At 39.8% G+C, this 16,793-nt stretch overlaps 1 protein-coding gene across 1 annotated transcript in view; it reads right to left on the minus strand.

Annotated features, from left to right (window-relative positions):
- Window positions 1-16,793, minus strand: part of LOC143851530 (flavodoxin family protein / radical SAM domain-containing protein) — a 36,480-nt gene that overhangs the window by 7,881 nt on the left and 11,806 nt on the right. Inside the window, exons 3-5 of the mRNA XM_077360992.1 lie at window positions 14,317-14,492; window positions 13,039-13,229; window positions 12,832-12,918 (exon numbers count right to left, since the gene is read on the minus strand). Coding sequence (XP_077217107.1) covers window positions 12,832-12,918; window positions 13,039-13,229; window positions 14,317-14,492 — 454 coding nt within the window. The remainder of the gene's footprint in view (window positions 1-12,831; window positions 12,919-13,038; window positions 13,230-14,316; window positions 14,493-16,793) is intronic.

The raw sequence follows: 16,793 nt of genomic DNA on the forward strand, positions 1-16,793 counted from the left end.
CAGACCTTTTGAGCCCATTTTCAGAGCTCTTGCAAGGTCCCATTAAGATTTTTCTTTATCCCTATCAGGCAAGATTTTAGGGTATCCAATCGCACATCCACTTCGCTACCCGAGATAGATAAAGATGGATTCCCTAAACTCTTGTGATAGTGAATCTTGCCTTAATCAGGCCAACAACCGTCCTCGTCACGATTGGAATCTAGTCGAGAAGTTGAGCTAGCACGAGGTACCCATTTTGAGGGGTTTCTGGCCTGATGACACCAACGGTATCCCGCCATCTGAAATTAAGGTATTGACAAGGAGAGCAAGACCAGACTTTAGGTCTATTATCTTTACTTGTCTTAGATCTCCCTTTGGATCCCCCCCCCCCTCCAACTCGCATAAAAGATGAGGGGATCGAATTCGCTCCGACTTGTGAGCACCTTCTGCATCTTTTTCGCCATCCAAAGTTGTGGTAGAGACAGTAGGGGCATTGCCAATCCTCTGGCACCAAACCCGCCATTGTTGATTGTTGAAAAATGTTTAGTCTTGCTGCTCAAATCCGGTCGAGTGAGCAAAAGGTTAGGGACACTCGAAGTGGTGGATTGGGTATGTGACCTGCGCCCCCCTCCAACACGCTCATCAATTTAATCTTGTTGAGAATGGCCATGTGATACACCTCACGTTGGAGGGGGTATTTATATCTTTTTACTTTGAAAGTTGACATATTTTCATTGATATTTGAATTACATTGGGGACCAGGAGTCTCATCCTGTATTATAAAATATCAAAAGACTGGTCTGGACATACCCTGGACCACAAAGTAGTAAGATAGCAATAAAATAAAATAACTGGGACATGTCTTCCTTCATCATGTCAGTGGCGAAATATATACTTGAGGCTCCAAGGGTGCTTCTCTGTACCAAGCTCTTCCATCAGTCATTTTACAAGCTAACCTCCAATTAAACCTATTAACACTGTTACTAACAAACACCAGGGTTTCAACATGTCTATCATGACCATACCTCTAGCACATAGAGTAGCAAAGCAAAAATATTCAAACAAAAAGCCAGTCTGAGCGAAAGGCATAGTCTCTCAAGCCAAAATTGGTCGGATTATAGCCCATCTGAATACAAACAATAGGTAGATACTTTTGCTATCTATTAGTGGCACCTTTATCCTGGACGATCACAAATGCTACTGACATCCTCCCAAAAGCCTTTCCCCGATCCAGATACACACCCCTAAGAACTATCTTTCCAAACTTCTTAGGGCAAGAACAATTTCGAGGGAAGGATTACACCCTCAGCGAATGACCCTAAAGTCTCTCAAGCCTAGGGGAATCAACTTCCAAACAAATGCTCCATAGTTTCCATTTAAGCTTTAAGCCTAAGGTGGCCATAAATAGTGGAGATCTTCAACGTATTTTCCGCTAACTTACATCCTCCAGAAAACTAAGATCCATCTTCTTTAGAATTTAACTACCTTATGGACTGTCTAACCACCTTCTTTTAGAAGTTAAAAAACTAACTATCTACAGGGGCCGGAAGATTCTTCCTTTAGGGTTTACAACCCTCGGCCCCCCAAAACTTCCGCCTGCTTCCCAGACTTATGATCCTTACAGACCTCCCTTTTTTCCTTCAAATCTCTTATCGCCTTTGTCATAAACATTTTTTTTTAAAGCTTCAAGGTCATCATCATATCCTATTCCAAAGACATCTCCTATAGCCAGCATCTCATCAAACTCCTCAGAAGAATAACCATTATTTTCTGCTTCCCCTGAACATTCCCCAATCATTTTTCTTTTCCTTTGTCTTCATTTTCCTTTCCCATCTGTTCCTGAATTTCTTGACTTCTCTATCTAACAAGTCCCAAGATTGTTTAGATTCCTCTACTGAAGCTGCTACCAGTTTTTCTAATCTCTCTATCTCAGGCGCTTTCTCCTCTTCCCACCGTCGACGAAGAATCCTTCTGTCCTTTTCTAAAGCTTCCTTATAGAAAGGGAGCTAATAGATCTGAACATATACATCCTTCGGATCTATTGACCCTGAAACTTTTTTGAGTTCCTCCATTTTTGCTTTGCATCCTTTTTGAACTGCTTCCACTGTTTCTTCCAAATCCCCATCGAGATTTCTCGCGGAGTTGGGAATTCCTCCGAAGCCATTTGCTCATCGTACTCCAACTCCTTAAGACATCTAAGGTCTTCAGCATCAAAGGAGATGTCCTTCCTCTTCCTGATCTTGGATCCGCCTTCATCCGACATATTAGGGGAAAGCGGTTTATCAAAATCTTTCAAGAGAAACTTAACTTTGGAGGCTAAATTTTTCTTATTACTTTCTTCTCTTTTAAGATGACCCAGGAGCCTCCTTTTAAAGAGGGAAAGACCGCCCCTAGTGGCCAATAAGTGTGATTCGATGCGCGCGACTCTACCAGCTTGACCGAGTTTCCCAACACAGTTTGAGTTACCTATCTGATGAGTATTGACACGAATCCCACTGCCCTGCCATTTATAGGATTTCAAACCCCTTGACCTTCCTTTGTTCTTTTGCTGCTATTGAAAAAACGATTTTAAATTTTACAGCCTTTCCATCTATCGCCGTCTGCAGGTTGAAATTGTCAATGATATCTTTCCTGATGGCTTTTCCCGTTATGGCACGTGTCCCAACCTTAAACGATTTTTGCATCGCTCCTTTCCCATGGCCGTCTACCTTCCCTTTCGATGATGATTTCTTGTTAAAAAAAAAAAAAAAAATCTGACAATTTTTCCATTCCCAAGATAGAAGACAATTCAAAAAACGATACGGGTTCATCCAACGGCTCCCCTTTACCAATGGAATTGACAGTTTTACGCTCAGGATTTTCTAGAATCGGTCCTTCCATTTCCATGGAAAAATCTTTCTTCGGCAACTTTGTTTTCGAAACCCTTTTGGCTGGGACCGATGAATCCCCTACCACCGACAGATCCATAAAGGAATTAAACTCCTCAGCTACCGCTTTAACTCCCACTGGATTGATGTTGGAATCTACCTTAAGGTTTATAAATGAGGGTATGCATTTCTACATCGTTGTGAAAATCTTGGTGGATGTGAATTCCAGACAGTGGTCATGGGTACCAAACATCTGGGTTTCAAGGACATGACCGAAGTGCTGACCCAAGGCCTCTACCGTGGAAGCAGACCAGGCGTGAAGCGGGATATCATAAATCTAAACCTCAAAGTTCTCACACCAGAATTAAGAGCAGGAAACTAGGGTTGAAGAGAGACAAGGTATCCTCCCAAAGCATCACCACAACGCCTGAGGATGGACGAGGCTTGACCTTGCAACTCAAAGCAAAATAGCACCATCGAAGGGCTGATACAAAACGGCTTGTTAAGCAAGGGAAGATCCCAATGTCTTTGAGCCCATCCCCAAACCTCTTCCAACACTGAACAATTGTTTCTTAAAGTGTCAACAAGACAGCTTTTGAGAGTCCTCTTCCTATCAGAAACTAGGTCTATTGGGACATTGATCACCGGATTGTCGACCTTCTTATCAGAACAAGAAGGATGAACATCCTTCGGAATTTCCTTAGGCTCCCAGGCTTTTGCTACCTCAATTCTTTCTTTTGGTCTAGAGCATTTTCTACAAACATTGCGCGAGCCAAAAATTTTATATTTGCACCTCAAACACATCCAGTCACTTTCATGTTGATTTGAGAGGTTTACCCTTTTAGGATTTGAATTTCTTCTTCCACGTGATTTTCTAGTTCCAAATTCAAATCTTCGAACCATCGTGTCCATATCCTCCTAGCTTCCCAGGGAACAGGGGAGGGATCTTGGGGGGACCCCAAATGATCCCTCCCGGATCCCCCTTGACTCAACAAGATCAAGGATCTACGGCAACAACTGTTGAAAACTCCTAGAGAATGGAATACTTTCTGGGCTGAATACTTTCTACAGAAGCTAGAAAGGGGTCAGCCAACCGGTCAATATTGAAACCACAACTACAAATGACCGGACTGGGAGGATTATCAAAGCAAGGCAGGGGATTATCCCGACGGTGACTGTAATATTGCCTAATGGTCATCGCCTCCCCTCGCCACCCCCACTTCTCTTTTTATGTTCTTTTTTTTTTCATGGAAGCCATGACATTTTTTTCCTGTGCTTGCATGGTTTTTCAGCCAAGCATCATCTGCTTTTGTCTTTTTATGTCTCTCACATATATAAAGATATATTTATGCATGAGAGTGAGATAGAGAACTCTCTAACGCATTCTCCATCCCTTCTCTCCTATTCTCTATTCTACTTTCATCTCCATTTAATGTAACATGGTATCAGAGCATAAGGCTGAGGATCAAAAGCATCCACCTTGAAGATTACTCCTTCACCAACACTAACCCTAACCAAAACTCATATCCATTCAAATCTATCCTAACCTTAACAGTACCCTAACCCTAACCAAAACCCAAATCCTATCTTGCGCATATCCCTAACCCTGACCAGATCCATTCCAATCAACCCTAACCCTAATAGTACTCTAACCCTAACCAATACCCAAATCCTACCTTGCGCATATCCCTAACCCTAGCCGTTCACACTACGAAACTCAAAACCCATACTATTCCCATCCTAGACCTAGCTGACACGCCTAAACCCTAAATCGCACTCCATAAAACAGCTGCACATCGTATTTTCCCTTTTACCTTTTAGGTTGATTCTTTGATGACATAAATCAAGACTATTACCTCTTCTTCTTATGTTGATGGCACGGATGGAGATTATCATGGATTCCCTATTGTTGGAATGCAATTTCTTCGTTATTATGGTCTCTCTCTTTTCATGGGCCTTCTGATGGTCTTCGAGAATATTGATGGTTGCTGATTTTAGGTGGTATGTTGCTGATTTGTTGGTGTAGTTATGTCATTTAATGGTTATTGACTAATCGAATTGATCATATATGCTGGTAGCCCATGTTGGTTGTTAATGGTGTTGGGTTGAATCGATTTGATGTTGTTCTTGTGGGTGGTTCAATTGATATTGTTGGTTGATGTCGATGGATCAGTTGATGTCGTGGGTTGATGTTGGTGGATCCGTGTGAGATAATTTATGTTCTTGTGTTGATTGGGTGATTTGTTGGAGGCGTGATTCTGTATCAGTGATTGTTCTGTTTATAGTGGTTTGTGTGTGGCATTTTGTGGATTGTGGATTGTTATGTGATCACTGTTTAGGATGTTAGTGGATGCTAGTTATGTTGTTGGAGCTGACTAAGACTGTTCATGGTATCTCGTTGATTGGGTGAGTCGTTGGTGGATCATTGGTGTGTGTTTGTGCCATTACCACTTTTTGCAGTTCCTTGGTGATGCGGTTTCGTGTAGATATTCACAACAATGACCACCCCCTCCAATTCATCTATTGTTTTTAGCCTTTCCCTATCACTTCTATGACTTACATTAAGCTTGATGGATCAAATTACCCTGCATGGAGTGAATCTGTTAAACTTTCTCTGTCGCCAGGGCAAGTTGAGTTACATAACTTCGGATCCACCATCACCTAAGGACTCCACCTATGACAAGTGGAGCCAGGACGATGCTCTTATTCAGTCCCTGTTATACCAGAGTATGGAGCCCAAGATTGCTAGTCATATGTTGCTCCTGGGGTCTTCGAGAGTTGTCTGGCTACGTGCAGAGACACTCTACTTAGGAACCAACAACCTTACAAAGATTTGTGATGTTTATTCAGACCTTCTCAAGTCGAAGTGGGGCGAGCAGTCTGTTTCTGATTACTACTCTGAGTTCGTTGGTTTGTGTGAGCAGCTGGACTCTTACTTGCCACCCTCTACAGATTTTGCTGTGCTGGCCAAACAGAAAGAGGAGTTATGTGTTGTTCCCTCGTGTTTACTTGCCCTTACAGATTTTGCTGTGCTGGCCAAACAGAAAGAGGAGTTACGTGTTGTTCCCTCGTTTCTGGATGGCCTAGGAAGAGAGTTTCTTCCTATTCAGCAACTGATAATGGGTAAGGGCAGTTTACCATTTCTTGATGTGGTTTTCCCTTGTGTTTAGCGAGCACTTCGAGTTGATGTTCCTGATGATTCTGTTGGTGAGCGATTTGCTCTAGCTGTTCAGTCTCGTTATGGCCGCGGTACCCGTGGTGGTCATGGTCGTTGCGAATCTGATCGAGGTTTTGGTCGTGACTTAGGGGGAGGCCGTGGTAATGGTGGCCATGGATTCCGTTATTGTACACATTATGGCATGGAGGGTCACGCTGCAGATTTCTGTTATGATTTGCATCCAGAGTTACGGCCCCCATGGGCTGCACATTACATTTATGGGACTCCCACAGCGAGTTCGACTGTTGTCTCTTCCGCGCCTAGTTCTTCTAATACATTGGTTGTTTCCCATACCGAGTACGAGTCTCTACCGTGCCTACTGGAGAAAGGGAAACAACCCACTGCCACTCTCGCGACAGAAGGTAGCAACCCATCCTGTTCTCTCAGTCGCTCCAGTTCATGGCTCATTGACTCTGGAGCCTCCCATCATATGACTGGTAAGAGTAGTCTTCTTAGTCCCTTTAAGCCTACATCCACTTCTACATTAGTCACTTTGGCTAATGGGGCTATGTGATGTATCTCTAGTGTAGGGGACACATCTCTTAGTTCTCATTTGTCTATCTCATTTATTTTACGTGTTACTAGTTTCCCTTGTAATCTACTTTCCGTTAGTCAATTTACTCGTCGCCTTAACTGTTATGTGGCCTTCTTTCCATCTTATTGTTATTTTCAGGATCTTGCGATTGGGAGGAGGACTGGAACGGGCCATGAGGTAGATGGACTCTACTACTTTGACGGTGATACTCCACCCACTGCGTTGCGCACTTCGGTTGATTCGTTAATGTGGCATTGTCGTCTTAGTCACCCCCCCAGTGGATCGTTTGCAGTATTCTTTAGTTATGTCAAGTCCTGTTAGTCAGTTTCCTTATGAGTCTTGTCAGTATGGAAAACACCATCGTGTTTCCTTTCAGTCACGTTCAGTTAGTCGTGTTTCGAGTCCGTTTGAGTTGGTCCATTCTGATATTTGGGGTCCATGTAGAACTCCTTTTATATTGGATATCGATATTTTATTGTATTTGTGGACGATTATTCAAGGATGTGGTGGTTATATGTAATAAAAGATCGTTCAGAAGTTTTTTCTGTGTTTAGTTCTTTTTATGCTAAGATAACTAACAAGTGCTCATGTTCCTCTTAAATACTTGCGTACTGACAATGCATGCGAATATTTCTCGGTTTCTAATGGGTTTCAGGAGTTTCTATCTAGCCGTGGAATCATTCATCAGTCATCTTGTGCTCATACCTCTCAGTAAAATGGTGTTGCAGAAAGGAAACTTAGGTACCTTGTAGACATGGCTAGGAATCTCTTTTATCATATGCGTGTCCCAAAGTCATATTAGGCCGATGCCATTCTCACATCTTGCTTCCTAGCCAATTGTCTTCCATCATCAATTCTCTAAAATCGTTCACCAATTTCAGTTTTACATCCATCAGGGAATCCCTTTCCATTCTTCCTAGAGTATTTGGTTGCACATGCTTTGTTCATGATCTTACTCTTGGACTCGACAAGTTGGATCCCCGTGTTATCAAATGTGTTTTCTTGGGCTATTCTCGTACTCAGAAGGGCTATAGATGCTATAGTCCTCAACTTCGTCGTGTCTACGTGTCCGTTGATGTTTCGTTCTTTGAGGATACCCCTTATTTTACTGAGTCTGTTCCTATACCAGTTCCTATTTCTCAGGTTTTGCTGCCATTGCCCATTCCAGTTTCATCCTTGTCACTTGTGGAACAATCGAAGCCATTGCAGGTTTATTTTCGACATCGTCAGCAGTCTCTATTGCCTTCATGTCCAGACGACACCTCATGCCCACAAGCTCCCCCACAGCTCCCCCACCAGCTCCCTCACTCCCCACTACTCCAGAGGTAATTGTTTCTATTGACGAAGCTCCTATTTCATCTCGTACACGTTCTTGATCTACACATCATCCCATTTCTGATGTGGTTTCTTATGCTCATCTGTCACCCTCTTATAGTTCATTTCTATCATTTGCGTCCTCTATTTCTGTTCCTCGTTCTATTGCAGATGCTATGGCTCATCCGGGTTGGCGAGCAGCAATGGATGCAGAGATGGGTGCTATGGAGTCAAATCTTACATGGCAGTTGGTCCATCTTCCTCCAGGGGCACAGGTAGTAGGCTGTAAGTGGGTGTTTACAGTAAAATACCTACTAGATGGGACAATAGAAAGAATGAAGGCTCGATTGGTTGCAAAGGGATATACACAGACTGACGACATTGATTACACGAAAACTTTTTCACCAATGGAAAAAATCCCTTTAGTACGTGTTTTGATATCCCTTGCAGTAAACATGTCATGGCCTCTTTATTAGCTAGATGTCAAGAATGTCTTCCTGCATGGTGATTTGCAAGAAGACGTATACATGGAGCAACCTCTTGGATATGCTGCTCAGAGGGAGATGAAGGATGCAGTCTGCAAGTTACAGAAGGCAATATATGGTCTTAAGCAATCCCCTCATGCTTGGTTTGGAAGATTTAGTGAGGCAGTGATACGATTTGGATTGAAACAGTGTGTCGTAGACCATTCAGTGTTCAGCTCTCAGGGTAAAGATGGTAGGATTTGCCTGATTGTGTATGTTGATGATATCATAATTACAAGGAGTGACAGTGTGTATACAGAGATTGAAGGATTTTCTTCATAAAGAATTTTGTACCAAAGGCCTTGGTCGTCTGAGATACTTTCTAGGGACAGAGGTAGCACATTCATGTGGAGGGCTATCTTTTTTAAAGAAAAAAAAAAGGTAACAAAATTTTATTCCAAAAGACCGGAAAAACCGGAAGGGGACAAGATGTCCCCGAGTACAATCAAAGACCAAAATCCCCAATGGGATTACAAGTAAAATTATAAGCAGATCTGAGGAGATAGAAATCCTCGCAAAGAGTATCCCGATTACACCCTCTTTTGCAAGCGCATCCGCCGAAGAATTCACAGATCTTTATCACAAAGAAAGTACGCACTGGATATATTGGAGGAGATTGATCTTCTTGGAGCAAAGCCAGCTGAGACACCCATGGACCCAAATATCAAGATTTCACTTGATCAGGGGGAGTTACTAGAGGATCCATGTAGATATAGATGTTTAGTTGGAAAGTTGATTTACCTCACGGTCACACGCCCAAATATTTCTTATGCAATCAGCGTGGTTAGTTAGTATATGAGTGCACCACAGACACCTCATTGGTCGGCAATTGTCCAGATAGTGAAATTTCTAAAGAAAGCTTCTGGTAAAGGTCTCCTCTTCAGAAAACAGTCATATGAGGATTGAGGGATATTCAGATGCAGATTGGGCAGGATATCCTGCAGATAGGAGGTCTACAAATGGCTATTGTACTTTTGTTTGAGGCATCTTGGTGTCTTGAAAAAGTAAGAAACAAGAGGTTGTATCAAGGACAAGTGTAGAGTCAGAGTATAGAGCCATGGCACATACAGGCTGTGAGTTGATCTGGTTGAGGTCATTTATGTCAAAGATTGGTTTGCCCTACTCATCACCTGCTTCACTCCACTGTGACAACAAGTCCACCATTCATATAGCCATGAATCAAGTGTTTCATGAGAGGGCAAAACACATAGAGGTGGATTGTCATTTTATTCGTCATAGGATTCAAAAAAGGGAGATTTGCACAGTGTTCACAAGGTCAAACGACCAGATAGCAAATATGTTTACGAAACCCCTAAACTGGGCCATATTAAGTGACTTATGTAACAAGCTCGGAATGTATGGCATACATACTCCAGCTTGAAGGGGAGTGTTGAGAATGGTCGTGTGATACACCTCACGTTGGAGGGGTATTTATGTCTTTTTATGTATCTCACATATATAAATATATATTTATGCGTGAGAGTGAGACAGAGAACTCTAACGCATTTCCATCCCCTTTCTCTCCTATTCTCTATTCTACTTTCATCTCCATTTAATGTAACAGATCTAATCTCTTCAGTCTCTAATATTCAGCAAGAAAGGGACACCAATATGATACAGCGAATATAATATTGGAAAAAGAGTTTGTTTAGGGTTTTTAGGTTTAGGGGATGAGATATAACAACAAATTTTAGTTAAATAAGAGTTAAAAGAAGAGTTCATAATAAAAAAAAAGAGATAAAAGAGGTAAACATAATATTTAAAACATAATGACACACTTATCATGGCACAAAAAACGTGTCGACACGCCTACAGTAAGTCTGACCTAGCAGAATATTTAAAAGTGTCGAAAGGAGTGTCGACACATGCGGACACATGCGCCGTGTCTTAAACTACACAACACATGTGTCAGCAATAAATTTAAATTCAAAGTGTCAGCTAAATCATAGGTATTGAGCTTTGGGGATCAACAACTCAACAGTCAAGATCATTGGCTAGAGTCACAAGGGACATTGATTCATCAGAGAAATCATGAATAGCAAATGCCATGTCAATCGGAAAACTTCCCATGAAAGACATTTTAAGTCAGGCAGCTCATATACGAGTGACTCACATGCTTAAAAATAAAAGTTCCTATCAGTAAATAAAAAAACAATCAAGTACTCAAAGTATTCACTCAGAATTCAATTCAGTCGAAACTCGGGTCAACTAAGAAGATTCAATTTCTTAGAACACCAAAAAAAAAAATCTAACACCTATAAATCTTAAGCCAGTGCCCATGAAAACTAATTACTCAAAAAATTTAATATTATATTGTATCATATGATTTTCAAAATCCAAAACTTGATCAAATGCTTGGAAGAATTTTGATGTGGTTGCGTCCAAGCGAAATTCTGAGTTCTTAAACCTTGGCTTTTAAATTTTTAATCCACATTTAGCAAGGGCCTCATATTGCATTCCTTGTTCTGATAATGGCACTCCCCTCTTTATTTTAAAGTTATGTAATTGGTTGATATAGGTTGTTCCAATTCCCAAAAAGCTCTCAACCGTAAATCAATTAAGTATAAAACAAGGAGAGAGTGTACATATTATGAATATCACTTCCTGCAAGAAGGTAACGGTGTTTAATTGAACCCTACATCCTAAACTTCAAATTTAGAAGTGCAAATTTCAGAATCGTAGCAATGATCCAGAACTCCCATTATAAACTGCAAAGGGCAAAAATGTCTAAATAATAAATTGCCATTATTTGGAACTAGTCCACTTTCTGTAAAATAGAAGGAAGAAACAAATGGAAAGAATGGAAGCTTGAGAATGTCTCGTATGCTTGGAGACATCTCTCTTTCATTAGTTATGCTTCTAGATATCTCTCTTTCATTAGTATTCAATATAAAACTTAAAGAGTTACAAGAATGACTTTAATGAGGGACCTTAGTGAAAACATAAAGAAAAGAAATTGCAAGATTTAACTATGGTGGAGAAGCAGAGGCCCGCTTGTTAGTTTATTGGTATTTGGAAGGCACAGCTTCCCTACGGAAACTGATTTTAAATTAACTCTTATCTAAGACAAACGAAAACAGAAAAGAAAAAAGACTCCTTTTTCTCAAATTCCAGTCAGTCTTTTTATCTTTTCAGGGATAAGATTGATCTTTTAGTCACACACCGTCCAAACCCTACCTCACGCAACCTCAACCACACTCCTACCACATTATTGAACCTTGGATCTAAGTCGTCTCATCATGTTTTTCTACCCTTGTAAGAGGAAACTGCAAAAGATTCTTTTTTTCCAAATTTCTCAACTTTTTCTCTATAACTCTTTTGAGCATTAGGGGAACTTTATTTTATTTTTTTTCTTAAGTGTTTACATTAACTTTATAAAAAACAGAAAACAAAAAATAAATTGCAAAAATAAAGTATAAACACAATTCACGCCACAAAAGGGTTTTTTATTATTGATTTGTAAGGGAATCCCACCTATGTGACAAATATCGTTCTCGGAAATTTCTCAGCAAGGGAAAATCTCGGGATGTATTAATTTTATTTTATTTTTCTGGGTTTATATCGGAAAAACTATAAAAATAAAATTATTTAAAAATAGATAAAAAATATATAAATTAACAAAAAAAATCGTGATATTATCGCGATAAATGAAAATATCACTATGTTTTTTAAGTTCTCGAGATTATTTCGGGATTTTGGTATTTCATCAAAATAACGCGATAAAATCGCTATATTATGAAAATATCGGAGATATTTGTGACATAGAATGCCACTCCAAATGCGACTACAATCTTAATTACATAGCTCGTTAGTGGAGACAAGACCTTATTTTAATCTCAAAGAGCTACCATTTTAATCAGATAACTTCTCCATAAGAAGGTTCTTCAAAGGTTTAACACCCCTTTTGATGCCTACTTTTCAGTTAGGGAGAAAGCATGAAATCCCTTCAGATGATTATTTCCCATCTAGGGAGATTAAATCCCTACTACAAGCTTAATCTCTTGACTCTTAGGAAGAAGGGAAGAAAGGAACAAGTCTCATTTAATTACTTTATCTCATTTAGCGTGAATGCATGAATTCTCATGAAATTTCTTCTATTTAATAATTTCTTTCAATAGATTAAATGAAGAAAAGAAGTAAAAGTTTTAGCCCAATCAGAAGAACCAATAAAGTAGCCAAAATAAATCATTTAACCATTAATCTCATCCAGGTAGAAAAAATAAACCATTAACCTGGAGGCATTATAAAACAATTTATCATTGGTCTTGTTTTCTCATGAATATGAGCCTTTACATCTACATGCTTAATAAGAACCAATTGGCCATAAGTATGCTCACAAGTAAATAGACATCTGAAAGAGAGAAGTAAATGCATGGAGAATTAGAGAGTACTTACAATGAAACGCTCCCAGAAATCCCCAAATAGTGGTCTATCAATTGCCTTCAAGTGCTCCTTTGTTGCAGCATCTACACTCACGTATAGCTGTGATTATCAGAAATATGTCAATGAACTATATTATCTGAAGGGCTGGAAATTCTAAAGCTTTCATTCAGAACCTGACTGCATGTATCAATATACAAAGAAGAAAATGAACTTCCTAACCTGGGTGATAGGCTTCAACATCCTAATTCTTTCAGGGAACTGGGCATTAGTAACAAGGAAAGTAGAAATGCGCCTCCTGTGCAGCTCATCGACGAGTGAATTTATCTCCGGATACATGATCGGTTCACCAACAAGGGATAACGCACAATGCCTAGGAGAAAGACCTTCTGACAGACGTTCCTGCTTTACTCCTGCAGACGATAGAAAGTCCATATCAACCAATTAGTGGGACCTTGACCGATCGTCTCTATTTCATTATTCATTAATCATTAGAACATCACAGTTCATCACCAATATGGAACTACAAATGTGCAAGAATATGTTTAAGAAACTGATAGGAGAAAAAAAATCTCTGGTCATGCTTCCTTGTGTTCAGAAATTTTCCGGCGATCAATTTCTGGCTATCGGGCCAGCCAGGCAAGCCAGCCAAACAGCCTATGACTAAGTCCGGCAATCATCAAGCAAAAGTCTCTCTGGTCACGCACTTAGGCGTCCGACAATCTGCCGGTGATGATACCATCAAGCAAAAGTCTCTCTAATCACGCACGTGTGCACGTTTCCTTGAGTGTGGGTTGATACCACCAAAACCAATCTCGATGACCTATGAGTCAAACTGTATGCCTCTGCAGTCTACCAATTCATCCTTGCACCCAAACAAAAGCCTTTTTGAGGTTTTAACATGTGCTCTACACCAGACAGTACAGACCGTGCAGTCCTCATCTTCATCTATTAGATTTTTCTATTCATGACACCAACATAACGGTGAGTTCCAAAACAAATGACCATGGGGGCAGTGATACATCATTACATCAACGGTCCTGGATTGATCTCCTGGTCATCGTATCAAAGGTTTGAAGTTATCACTCATTTTATCTTTATATATATTTATAACTGCACATTTTTTAACCTAAGGCTGTATTAAAACAAGTGCTTATCACCTGTCATTTATTCCCGGCCTTGTTTATTTAGATGTCTTTTTTCTAACTTATTTGGCGCCTTCCATGTTAGACTTATGCTTTTGGCTCTGCATATTTCTGGTATCACAAATAATTTCCTGAGAAGTGAATAAATGTCCAATCCTTGAATGCTTTAGACAGTGTGAGATGTGCAAACTAAGTACTTGACTCAGCTAGTCACCAATTCCCTCAGAAGTGGAACTGTACCATTCTAGCTATTCATTAGTGGGCTCACAAGCACTTATTAAACTAAAATGCAGAGTAGTGCTAAATTGGCACATAAACACACTTACTAGAAGTACTAGTTTATACATGAGCCTACCTGGAACTCCTTTCATTTGCTTAATCATTTTTGTATGCTGGTCTATGGCAGCACTCACTATCTCTAAAGGATCATCCATCTTCCAGCGCCAGCTCTTCCCTACAGGGTTTGTATGATGCCTCCAACAGAACACACATTTATTTGCACATGCCAAACTCGGGGTTGTTTCCATACACCTGTTTCATAGGAAAAGTATACAATCTTAGGAAAATAAAATAAAATAAAAATCATAAAAACAAAGCAAATGATGATGCGAAGTCAACAACAAATGATGATGCAAAGTCAATAACAAAGAAAGGCATTAGAACCAATGACTAGGAATGGATTCGTTCTTCGTAGATGAATCCTAAGCTTAAATTTGGCTGACGTGGAAAAGTAGTCTATATTTCTCTGTTATTCGACTAATGCAACAGGTTGTCAAAGTTTCTGTATTGTATAATGGCTATCAGATGTTTACTACTTACACTTTTGTGCATGTCAATTGTTCCATGACCCACCAATCAAAAAAAAAAATTGTTCCATGACCTTAGTTGTAAATATCATTCCAGTGACCATTTCGTTTTGGCCACCGGAACGAAATGTATTGGTCATACCAGTCATTTCGTCCAAATTTTTTAACGAAATGTACCCGGCCAGAGAAAAAAATTAGTAAAAAATTCCAAAAAATCTGAAATTGCTAGAAAAATATAAAAAACAAGTAAATGAATGAAAATATGTAAAAAAAAAAAAGGCATCTTTAACTTAAACACTAAATTGTCTTCCATAAGTGCAAGTGATACATAGAAAAAAGAAAATACATCTAAAAATAAAAAGATATCATATCTCATACATAATAGCTCTCAAGAGCAACTCTCATTTATACCCTAGATGACCATACTCAATGTCTTTGTTGTCGTCGTCGTCGCCGCCACTACTAGAAGTAGGAGGAACATCTTCTTCAGGAAGTATGTCATCGTCGGCCAAAACCATAGTAGGAGCTTGAAGATTTTCCAAACCAATAACTTCTGGTGTGAAATTAACATTATCCTCTTCTGCAACTCAATGCATCATAACATCCATATGACCTACACTCAAAGGGTCGCTAGTGGTATCACTAGTGGTAGAAGATTGTCTCAACAAGTCCTTAAAAACATTAAGTTTAATGTTTAACTTAAAGTCTAAAGTTATGAGTTGAGAGTTGAAAACATTAATTTCAATTTCAATTTAAATTAAATTGTATATCTTTGCCGAAACTGGAGGTTGTAATGGACAAACACCAGGTCATTCAACCTCTGGTGCTCCAACATGTATCTCTTTGCGGAGTGGATGTGTTCGAAGGTGCTCCAGTTCCTTTCACATCAAGTTGCACTACAGGTCTAATTGTGTCACCTTCGAACTGATTCCACCATGCAATTGAAAAGTAACCAATAGTTAAGCATTTATTGGTTGAAAGTTTAAATGAAATAAAGTTAATTAAGCGAACAAATCAAATATACATGGTCCCAACTTCGATCGATTGCGGATTGCAAGCTTCATTCCAAACATACAGGTAGCATCTCGATAACTCTCAAGTTGATTGCTGGTTAGGTCTTATGTAGCTTCAGACACTAATTGAGTGACGCATTCCAACAATCCTTTGGGGTAAGAGTGAAAAGAAAGCAGGGTTAATAAAGTATCCTGCTCCATAGAGGGAACTGTGAAGTTGTTTATCCTATCTTTGGTCGATAATCCTCCAGATGGGCATATAATCTGTTTTTTTCTTTAACCTCTCATTTATGTTCTCTTTGACCCTATCCATGGCCTCATATGGGTAAACCATCGCCGATTTGTCTAGGCGGTCTACCAAACGTAGCACTCTCACTAAAGGCTCGTTGACGTTTAAAATATACCTGCACTGGTACCAAAAAGATTTGTCCAACATAGTATGATACCTCTTCACTAAATGGGTGTTGGACAAACCTATTGGTACTATACTCGTCAAACACGAACATTTGTTGAAGTGCTTTCTTAATGAACACCAGACTTTGTATGCTTATGAAATTTGTAGCAAATCTAGTCCAAGCTGGACGACAAAAGTCCCTCCCACCTGTGAACCTCCTCATCAAATTCAAGAGGGCTATGTGGTTGTAGATAAACTTTGTAATCTTTTGAGCCCTTTTAATTGTGTTTCCCATGTGAGGAAATACAGTCGGTTTGCCCAGGTGCTCTAAGATTAGATCTAAGCAATGAGTTGCACACGTTGTCCAGAAGAATGTGCCATATTTGGCTTCTAATCTTTTCCCAGCAGCTTTATAACTTCTGCGACAATCTGATCAAAGATATTGAATAATTCATCGGCATTCTTCACTATGCCAGATGCATCGGTATATTTTAGGAATATTACTCATCTAGGGCAGTACACAAAAAAGTTGATTAAGGAACATTGTTTGGTGTCTGTCCATCCATCGGTCATAATGCTACAGTTAGTGGATCTCAATGACATCTTAGTCTCCTTCAAG

Source organism: Tasmannia lanceolata, unplaced genomic scaffold (genome assembly GCF_043159265.1).
Source record: "Tasmannia lanceolata isolate RefF3 unplaced genomic scaffold, GAP_Taslan_0.1 ptg000018l, whole genome shotgun sequence".
NCBI classification, from domain to species: domain Eukaryota; kingdom Viridiplantae; phylum Streptophyta; class Magnoliopsida; order Canellales; family Winteraceae; genus Tasmannia; species Tasmannia lanceolata.